This window comes from Ostrea edulis, chromosome 4 (genome assembly GCF_947568905.1).
Source record: "Ostrea edulis chromosome 4, xbOstEdul1.1, whole genome shotgun sequence".
NCBI lineage: Eukaryota > Metazoa > Mollusca > Bivalvia > Ostreida > Ostreidae > Ostrea > Ostrea edulis.
In genome coordinates, this window is record NC_079167.1 from 67,320,317 (window position 1) to 67,331,428 (window position 11,112).

Consider the following 11,112-nt stretch of genomic DNA (forward strand, 5'->3'; position numbering starts at 1 on the left):
CTTGTATGGTAAACTAAAAGGTCAAAGTTGATGTTATATATGAAAGAAAAAGTTCATTTATCCAGGTCAAGTTATTATTTTCCACATATATGAGTGTAACCACACTAAATGGGGGACAAGCATTTTCACAAACACGTTTTGCTATTTGTTACTAACCTTTGTTAAGGCTCATGGCTTTTTAATAAAACATGTTATGAGGATTTGTTAGATGTATTAACAGATCGTGTATGGGTACATTTCATCATGTGATGAGAATAAGAACCTTTTAAACATGAAGCCCATTGGCCACAATGCTCACCTGAGTCAACCTGGTGTTGTTATTCTTCAGATTTTAAAAGAGAGAGATCTTTTATCCCCGATTTTTATTCTCCCAAAATATTTGAATCCATTTTGTGGTAAGCCAAACAGTTCACACAACATGGGGATGCCCTATATTCCTCTATATTCATATATCAAGTCAAATTTTATCCCCAATTCTAGCCCCACCCAAACCCCATGGTCCATATTTTTTTAAAATAATGATTTTCAAATTTGTCCCCATACATTCTCATTTAAAACTTGTGGCCCAAACCTTCTCCCTCTTAGGGCATTGATTTGAAGAAAATGAAATCTTCACTTCCCTGGGATGCTTGCTTATGATTATTGATATGACTAATCCATATGCTGTTGCTCTTAAGAAAAAAGAGTTGAATTTGCACTATCTTAAGATGCCTGCCCAGTGATTTTTTTAAGGCCAAAATCCCACCGATATTCGGCTGTTTCCCTAACTAAAATTAGCTATTTTTTCCCAATTATATATATATGTTTTTCCCAATTTCAATTCTAGGGAAATTAGGTCATTTTAAAAAAAGGTTACCGTATATTGTTGACAAAGAGTAAATACGTTTTTTTCTTCAGTTTATTCTCCAAACCACTGCACATGCAAAAGGTTTTGTAAAGCATATGTAAAACAATAGAGGCATCCATATAAGCAGATATGCAGCGAAGTACATAGTTTCCAGATATACATTAAGCCATATTGTTTACAATTTAGTTTGACCGCCATTATATGTAGGGTCAGGCTAATAACAGGAAGTGGCCAACAGTATAGGGTTTTACTAAAATCCAAAAAATACAAACAGGAGAGACATTCTGGAAACTTGATTATTAATATAACATTTACAAGATTATGGGTACAAATGCTGGTGAATTTAAAATAATTTATTATTTTCTTTATAAAATTAGACAATAAGTATTTCTTCGAAAAAGTAAATAATATCTATACAAGGTGTGACTTCCAGTACATATTTAATGTTAAATAATGATTTATTTTAAACCTCAAACAAAAAAATTTTTATTTGATTATTTTATGCATCTTCACCGTTTTGATTTACTATGAATGATTTCTCCCAATTTGAGAAAAATGTCGCTAATTTTTCCCAATTCAAAAGGAGGGGTGGTAGTTTGAAAAACAAAAAAAATCACTGCTGCGTATTTAACTTGACTAATTATAGCCTAGCTGTTCATAAAAAGATATGTTTAATTATATATTCCTATGTATAATTTTGATACCCTATTGTGGCCTCATCCAACATCTGGGAGCCAAAATTGAACAAACTCCACTTTGCACTACCTGAGGATGCTTGCCTGTTGATATGACTAATCATGGTCCTGTTGCTCTTTAGAAAAAGATTTTTATAAAGTTTTACCCTATATAATTCAATACAATTTGATCCGTATGTTGTGACCCAGGCCACCCTACCCACTGCAGTCATGATTTGAACAAACTTAAATCTGCCGTATCTGAGAATGCTTTAATACATATGAATATGACTTAGCAAGGCCCTGTTGTTCTTAGAAGATTTGAAAAGATTTTTTCCTATAGATCCCATGTAAAACTGATTCACTATTGTGACTCCACCCTAACCCCTGGGAGTGATAATTTGAGCAATTTTGTATCTACTTTCTTTAGGAAACTTTCGTGTAAGTTTTGTCTCCTATGGCCCGCTGGTTCTTGAGAAGATTTTGAAAAGATGCCACCATAATTCCGCTTGTTTCTTGATTATCTCCCCTTTGAAAATAGTATGATCCTTTATTTGAACACTTTTAAATTCCCTTTACCTAAGGATGCTTTATGGCAAGTTTAGTTGAAATTGGCCCAGTAATTTTAGAGAAGATGTAAAACAAATGTGTAAAGTTAAGAGACAGCTGGATGAACAGACAAAATGTGATTAGAAACAGTTCAGGTGAGCTACACACTGGACAACACATTGGTGTCCCTACCACCATCTACCAGCACCTACTTTGAAATAAAGAAATTATTTTGACCAGTTGAAATGGAGTATTTCACTCTATTTTACTATAAGAAAAACCCATTTTGTAGGTGCATGAAATTTTAACTTTCTTAAAAAAAGATGTGTAAAAATGCTCAGTGGCTTGTAGGGCATGGCACTTTTTAAAATACTACAAGAAATATCAGCCCACTACAGGTGACAACGCTTGCTAATCTTTATAATCAGAGTAGAGTGAATTAGGTTTATTATTCTGGGGGGACCCTTCAAATCCAGGTGAAATCTGTCCTTCAATTGATAATTTTTGTATCCAACAGCTGATGTAAGGTGGCTTTGATCCATCAGGTATTTTAGAACTAAACAACAGCCATTGTGTCTGTATATAATTATAATTTACAACAAAATCTAAATTTTTATCTGAGTTTGGAAAAAAGAAAATTTGGCAGGACATTATAACAGTCACTTTTAATCTATTAATTAATTTCAAACAGCGGCTACTTTAAGCGTAAAGTCAAAATGTTTAAAGTTTTACATCGCGTCTGTATAATTATGTTCAACTGCATGACTAAGCATGCTTGCAGGTGTATGTTCTGATTTCTATGAAAGCCATTGTATAGATTTAGTAATGATAAAAGTAAAAGAACTCATAATGTTCTTAAATGATGTGGAAAATACATCTTATATGCAAACCTTGCAGTTATAATAAAATCAACATTGGCAGTAATGGTTTAAGGTATCATGATTCCTTTTCAAAAAGATCTGCCGCAGCTTTTAAATTGATTGTTGGCTATATATGAAAGGTTTTATTGCTTTTCTGAGTTCTGAGAATTTTATCCCATTCACTTTTCATTATCCCAATATGGCCTTCATAAATATTAATATCAAAATAGTACATTTTAGCTCACCTGAGCTGAAAGTTCAAGTGAGCAATTTGTGTAGACTTTCCTAATGTTTGAAATCTTCTCAAGAACCACATGGCCAATTTCAACCAAACTTAGCACAAACAATCCTTGTGTGAAGGGGATTCAAGTAATAAAATGAACATCAGCTTTCAAGGGGAGATGATTAGGAAGTAGAAAAAAATTGAGTGAAATTGAGTGGGGGTTAAAAATTTCTTTGGAAGAACTACTGGACTAGAAAAAGTCAAAACTTGCATAGAAGCTTTAAGTTGGGTCACCACCACCCCTCAGGATCTTGAGGTGGTTACAGTAAAGGTTTGAAATTTTTACTTAGGAATATCAAGGGAAATTCTTTTGAAATATTCTCAAGAACCACAGTGGTAAAATAATTAGCATGCAAACATCCTCATGTGGTGTATATTCAAGTTTGTTCACACCATGCTTCCAGGGGTCTTAGCAGGACCACCATATGTGTTTGCAATTTTACATAGAAATATACTATATAATTCATTAAAAATCTTTTTCTCAAGAACTAACATGATAAAATAATTAAAATGAATATGCAAGCATCTTCATTTAGTGTGGATCTAATTTTGTTCTTACCCGATTGAACTCGTAAAACTTGACCAACAATTGTCCTGCAGAATTTTACTCAATGCAGGAAAAGGTTTAAAGTCTTAAGTTATCTCCCTTTGATTCCACAAACACTTTAGAAATGAAAATTATAGTTAACTCAAAACAACTATTTTCTGCACCTAAAAGTGAACATTAATTTCTTAAAAACATGTTAATTTTGGTGTAAATTACATATCTTTAAAACACAAAGGTCAGCTTTTAGTCATCTTTTCAATTCAAGAACTACTGGAATGTAATTCACTCAAGTTTTCTGTTAGATTTTCAACACACCCTTCAAAATTTCATTATAGTTCTGAAATCATTCAAGAGAATTCTCATAATTCAGTAACCCTTGCTTGTCATTGAAAGCAACTAAATAGGACGGTCCTTCGGATGAGACTACAAAAGCCGAGGTCCCATGTCACACCAGGTGTGGCACGATAAAAACCCCTCTCTGCTCGAAGGCCATAAGCGCCTGAACATAGGCCAAAATTTTGCAGACCTTCACCGGCAATAGTTATGTCTCCATATGAATGAAATATTCTCGAGAGGGACGTTAAACAATATTCAATCAATCAATCTTAATCACTTCTTTCATTTCATTTGTTTTGCTTATCGATTCTATGAAAATCCACATAGAAGATATTTTTTCATGCTACTGCAACTAAAGTTGGGGTCATATTGTTTTTATGTCCTGTCTGTCTGAAACATTTAACCTTGCTCATAACTTTAGACTGGTGAGTGATGGGGATATCATATTTATGACAAGACCTTTCTTTTTATACCAAAGTATTTACCTTGTGACCTTGACCTTGGAGTTTGACCTACTTTTATGAAAAACTAACACTGGCAACATGTCCTTAATTAAGGTAGGGCTTTCATAATTTGAAGATAGCTTATTTATGACAAGACCTTGTATTTAACACCATGATTTTTGACCATGTGACTTTGGAGTTTAACTCAAATTTCTGAACTTTAAACAAAACTTTAACCTTACTCATAACTTCTGAATGGTAAGGGATGCGATATGCATTTCTAATGTCGATCCTTTCTTTTGATACCAAAATGTTGACTCTGTGACCTTTACCTTTTGAATCTGACAAACTTTTAAGAAAATGTTAACCTAGGCAATATCTTCTGAACTACTTTAGGTAGGGCTTTCACATTTTGTATATATAGTTCCTTATTGAAAGACCTTTCATTTGATTCTTTGTTGCCACTTGAGTCATAGTGTTTCACAAGCATATCTTGTTTAATCAAAATTATTTAGACATCAGAACTTTTACCACAAATTTTTAAAATGACTTATGTTGAGTCACTCTTCAAAACTGTTTACCTACTCCGTGAATTGTTGTTAAGATTTTCTCTCTAGAGAAAGTTCATAAGAATGTGAAATGTGATGTTTTTATGAATACTGGTTTGTATAGCATCTGCATGTAATTGTGTGCTTTTCATTATTGGCGTGCTGTAATTCAAGCACTCTGTAATTCTTTTCATAGAAACCCATTATCCCACAGATTTCTTCTACATACAATTTGGGTATTGGCTATCCTTCTTAGAATTTATATCGGAGTGCCTGTACTATACTCCTAGACTCCACCCTGGAGAATGAACCGCTTGTCTGGTTATTTGAGATAGATAGAACTAATGTGCTCAGAGAATACACGCACACAACTGGCTTTTAGTCATTAGAGTCACCATGTTGTAAACCACACCCACCCATGTAGGGATCCTTAGTCCTTTAAACAAAAGAAATAAACTCTCCTGTTAGAATGCGAATGTTGTGGTAAACAAAGTTGCTTCAGTATTATATATTTCATAAACTAAGTCAAAAGTACATTATATATGTGTCTGACAGTTTTGTTTTTATAGTTACCCTTTATCTATTTGTATGACTAAAAGAAAGAACTGCAGTCTGCTCATTGTTTCAGGATTTTTCCCCTAGACTTGTTTACTATCATATTGCAATTTCTGGATTTCCAGCATACTTTAGAAATTTTGTCCAAATTAGAAGGTTAAAAATCATCTCTTACATATTTTCTGTTAAATTCTTTAATTTTCAGATTGTCGAAGGAAAATTGAGATTTTCTTAACCTGTTGTATCAATATTTTTTTTTTATATCATGGCAGGTCGCAGTCATCCAGTAAGGGTTGATTCTTCCCCTCGGGATGGCACAGCCCAAAATGTTCTCAAACCACAAGCAGCACAAGTCTCCAGTGTCAATCAGACCACAACCTCAGGGAAAATGTCTGATAAAAAGGAAAAACCTTCCACTTCTGAAACTACAGCAGCAGATGATGTTGAAGTGGCAGAAGAGGCTGCCTCATTTGCATATCAGTCCTTTAATCAGGATACAGGAGGAGTACCTAGTCATTCCCCCTCCCCCGAGGTCCGAATACAACAGGAGATCCCTTTGGAAGATTTATCCAGGAAAAAGAAGAGACATTCAGGAAGGAAATTGTCAGGGACTAAGTTGGTCGGGCAGTCAAGTGCTCATCAGAGTAGAAGTCACTCCCATAGTCCAAGGCGAAATGACAATTTGCAGACCAAGAAAGGACGTGCCACATCATTGACAGTTACCATTAAACAGGAGGTCAGCAGACCTCATAGTAACAGCAGTCCTATCCCAATGGGCTCTTCTCCAGCACAATCCTCGACCTCTTCATCAGAAAATAGCCCTCAAAGCTATGGTTTTACAAGAGACACATCTAGTCAGTCGCCAAAAACTCTTAGGCCTGCTGATGCCCCCACCCTTTCTCTCCTACCTCAAGGGGAAGATCAGATGAACTCGGAGGAAAATTTAGGACCCAAACTGTTACCACCTACCGAGGTAGAGAGGATAAGAAGTGTTAGTGATGTTTCAAGCACAAGCAGTGACAATCAAGGTGAATTAACCAGAAGCAACAGCTCTGAATCAACTAACTCTGCCAAGCCACAGTTCGCTAGGAAAACTGCTTCTGAGGCAGAGGTGGGTGTGGACTCCACTGAGGGTCAGAGAGTGCAAATGGTTCATGACTTGGTGGACGAGTCTGCCTCACAGCAGTTGACTAAACTGGCTCAGATGGTTCAACAGCATTATGGTTCAGTAGATGAGGATCAGGAATCAAGTTTGGATGGGAGCATAAAGGGTTCCATCAAAAATGTGTGATATGTTATGTATTTTAAGTGTGATATTTTTGAAGTCAAGAAATTATTTTACTGCCAAGTTTGGTACAAAAAAGAAAGGACTATACATACTTTGGGTCTGATTTGGCCCCTCAAAAATATAAAATAAAATTTAAGTGAAGTCAGAGAGTTTTGAAAAATACAGAATAAAATCATGACTTATAATATGTACTACTAATTTTATTAGTAATCATTTCTTGTAATATGATATCAGACATGAAGCATTTCGTCATCTGTTATTGAACATCACTTACAATGACAGATATAGTAACAATATGATTCTTAAGTCTGTCTATTTGCTGGAAGGGAAAGAATACATCTATGATGTCATATCTGAAGACGATCATGCGATTTTCTGAAAATAACACATACATGTGTAAAATGTTGTGTACACACCTTCAAATTTAGGGAGCGAATTATACCTAGGGCTTGTATTCCTTTGTTTAAGTGTGAACTGTTTATGTTTTATTTGTTAGCTATGGGGACTTCTTTTCATTGTTGAGTATGGTGGCATTGTGTTTTGTGTCTTTTTAATCTTTGTTAGTAATAAGATTATGTCTATTCTTGGCATTCCGTTTCCTTCAGTAGTAGACATCAGGTAGACCAAGGATCTAGAATATCGTCGGGGAAACTATAGAAATTCATATAATTGTACATCTACTCATGAAAGTGAACTTATGCAATGTATTAAGGTACATGTATAACTTATTTTTTTCTAAAAAATACACTGTATTACATTTCATAAATAGCTAGGTGGTAAGAGAAATGTGTATTGTAGAAAGGTTTGTTAAGATTGTTCAGGATTACAGTCAAACTCAAAATTCCCCACAATATGAATTCAATCAATCGTAATAATACAACTTTGAAGAGTATTACAATGACTGGGATAATGATCTATAAATCACAATAATCTGCAGATATTCCACAACAGAGTGAGAAGGACATTTAAAAGTCTAGAACCACTTATAAATTATTCTTGAGAAACTTCAATCTTCCAGGAAATCACCTGTGACCTGGTATTTAGACATTTTAGATCCCAGAAATATAAAGTTCATATATAAATGATTCACCAGTAGAGAGCAAAATGCTGAATTGGCATACAAAATTTAAACAATGACGATTCCCTTATATTAAATTCAGATTTACTGCAAGCAACGGTTTTAAGGGAATCATATTATATGCCCAAATTTTGATGATCCGTATTCGGGTATGGACATTCCCATTGGTTATCATTTTTGTGTCCCCGTTCATTATACTTTCACACTGGGTGGCCTAGAACCACTAAATGCATCATAGGATAAAGGTGTGTTGTGACCCAAAAGTAGGTCAATGTGGCCTTGAATTTTATGGCTATACATAATCAAATTATGGTATGTCTTGATCATATCTTGTATTTTGTAAAGTCTGGCTTCATCAAACTTTTTCAGTTAATGCATCTTGGAGGAAGGGAGGGGTCAGGGGTATTGTGACCCAAAAGTTTGTCACATTGGCCTCATTTTGGAATTTTATGGCCATACATAGCCCAATGATGTCATGATTGCACACTGCAAGACCTAGCTCTGTCAATCCTGGTCTGCTGATAGATAACTTCAGTATGTTACAGTAATTTAATTCCAGTATAGTTCACAGCTTGTGAATTTTGAGTATGCAAACATAAATATACATCATGTGCACCTAGTTGCAGACAGATGTATTTTGTGCACTACAGTGATGCACTTTTCTGCAGTAAGAGTATGAGAGAGAGATAGACAAACTGGTCCTAATTAATGTATGGCTTTTCTGCTGCAAGTGTATGAGAGAGAGATAGACAAACTGGTCCTAATGTGTGGCTTCTCCTTGCAGACAACACATTAGGAAATGTTATTCCATCATTAAAATCTTTTGTACTATAAAATGGTCCTTGTAAAGAAAAACTACAGGAATCCTTTTAGAAGACCTAAGACACCAATGACCCAGTTGTAGGACAGACTTGTTTAGGCTGGACTTTGTCAATCAAATTTTTGGAATACAAAATATGTACATTTACATCTATCGTTGGATACCCACGGGTGATCTCGATTTTTACTCCTCATGATGAATAAAAGACGAGATCACCCGTGGGTTTCTGACAATGATGTACATCATAATTTTAAAATAGTTACTTCCATTTTAGTTGTGGGGTTTGTATAATGAATGTGGACAGATCAATTTCTCTTGCCCGAATCATGCTAGACTGAAAATGAGTATCTATTTAATGAATGTGCCAATGCATCAAATGAATTAATTCATCATATATCTACATCCTATTTTTAAAAATAGTACATTGCATAACTTAATTAGTATCAGAATGTTTATTTTTCATTATTTTATATTAAACTTTAAATTAAACAGTGGTGAAAAACCAAAAATAAATGCATTTGGCTTTTTCCAGTTGATTATTTTTAAGCTCTGTTTTGGATACTCTAAGATTAGAGGGAATGTGTTGTCTGGTTTTATTTGGATTGTCAATTTATCACTGGCATACATAGATAATTTATGGAGTTACTGTCCTATGCACCTTGGAAGAGTATGTGAAAGTATGTTTGACTTATGCTCTTGATTTTAAGATTTCTTGGAAATCTTTTAAAATATGTGCATATTTAAAAGTGCAATATATATACAGTGTATGTTCTATAAACCATTGTACATGTGCTTGTTTTGACAAAAATAGATTTTTCATGGAAAAATAGCATTGTTGTATGGCATTTTCATGAATACCAGCAAGTGTGCTGCCAGAACACCGACCCTCCAGCCCTCTGTCTGTATTACAGTGTACCATATTTGTCAATGGTTTACCACCTTTAAAACTGAAATATGCACTATGACAGATGCATCTTGTTTCTTTTCTATTTAAGAGGATGAACTTTTGGACACTTTTGGAAGTAAATGTCAACTCTTACATTGAAGGGGAATTATTAAAACAAAAGGATAGGGCTTGTTATTGAGCTGCTATGCATTACAATTCCAACAATTGTTAAGTCTTTGGACTTTGACCATACTCTAAATACATTGTAACTATAAACTCTATGTAAATACATTGTAACTATAAACCCTATGTAAATACACTGTAACTATAAACTCTATGTAAATACACTAACTGTAAACCCTATGTAAATACATTGTAACTATAAACTCTATGTAAATACACTGTAACTATAAACCCTATGTAAATACATTGTAACTATAAACTCTATGTAAATACACCAACTGTAAACCCTATGTAAATACATTGTAACTATAAACTCTATGTAAATACATTGTAACTATAAACCCTATGTAAATACACTGTAACTATAAACTCTATGTAAATACACTGTAACTATAAACCCTATGTAAATACATTGTAACTATAAATACACTGTAACTATAAACCCTATGTAAGCCAACGAAGTACTGTTTCCTTGGGATGGCTTCTCTCTTTTTCAGACGAATGACAAGGTTTTAAAGATTTAGAACATGTTTATGTTTTTATCATTAATCAATGTAAGACCTATGTTCGCCCAACTTTTATGGTATTACTGTTAGGAATGTAGACCACCATATGTTAGATGCAGATTCACAGGTGAATGGACAGATTAAAATTGTTTGAGCTTCCTTGATTCTTGGTGATCGATACTATATACACTGTAGAAGAATTCCAAAAGTAACAGATGCTGAATATAACCCTTTTTTTGGTGAATGAGTAAGCATAATAAAATAATTATGTGTGTGTGACTTGATGAAGAGCCTTACAAGCATTGGGCGTGATATTATGTGTTTAACATCAAGCAAGGGCGTAGGAGAAGAGGGCATCCCCACCCACCCCCACCCCTTCATTTCGAATAATATCAGTCATGCAATCGTTAGAATTGAACTAGACGTAACTAAGGCCCGTTTTGTTATTATTATCGTTGCTTAGTTTTAGGGGGGGGGGGCATCTTATATCTCAGTTTTAAAACTACGAATTAGGTTTTCTTTTTTTAACTGATACCCCAATGTATCCAGATTTTCGCATACAATATTGTATGCGACGGCGAAATTGATTTCTGTCCGTGTTTTGACAGTCGGTCATCCAATGCATGATTGATTGAATAATGTTTTACATCCCTCTCGAGAATAGTTCACTCATATGGAGACGTCTCATCCAATGCAAGTAGTATTATGT

General features: G+C 34.4%; 1 protein-coding gene across 2 annotated transcripts in view; it reads left to right on the forward strand.

The window, feature by feature from the left end:
- Nucleotides 1-10,567, forward strand: part of LOC125667948 (protein CLEC16A-like) — an 89,729-nt gene extending 79,162 nt beyond the window's left edge. For both annotated transcript variants that reach the window (XM_056163560.1, XM_056163561.1), the window contains exon 23: nucleotides 5,915-10,567. In XM_056163560.1, the coding sequence (XP_056019535.1) occupies nucleotides 5,915-6,933 (1,019 nt within the window). In that variant the 3' untranslated portion in view covers nucleotides 6,934-10,567. The remainder of the gene's footprint in view (nucleotides 1-5,914) is intronic.
- Nucleotides 10,568-11,112: the final 545 nt, after the last annotated feature.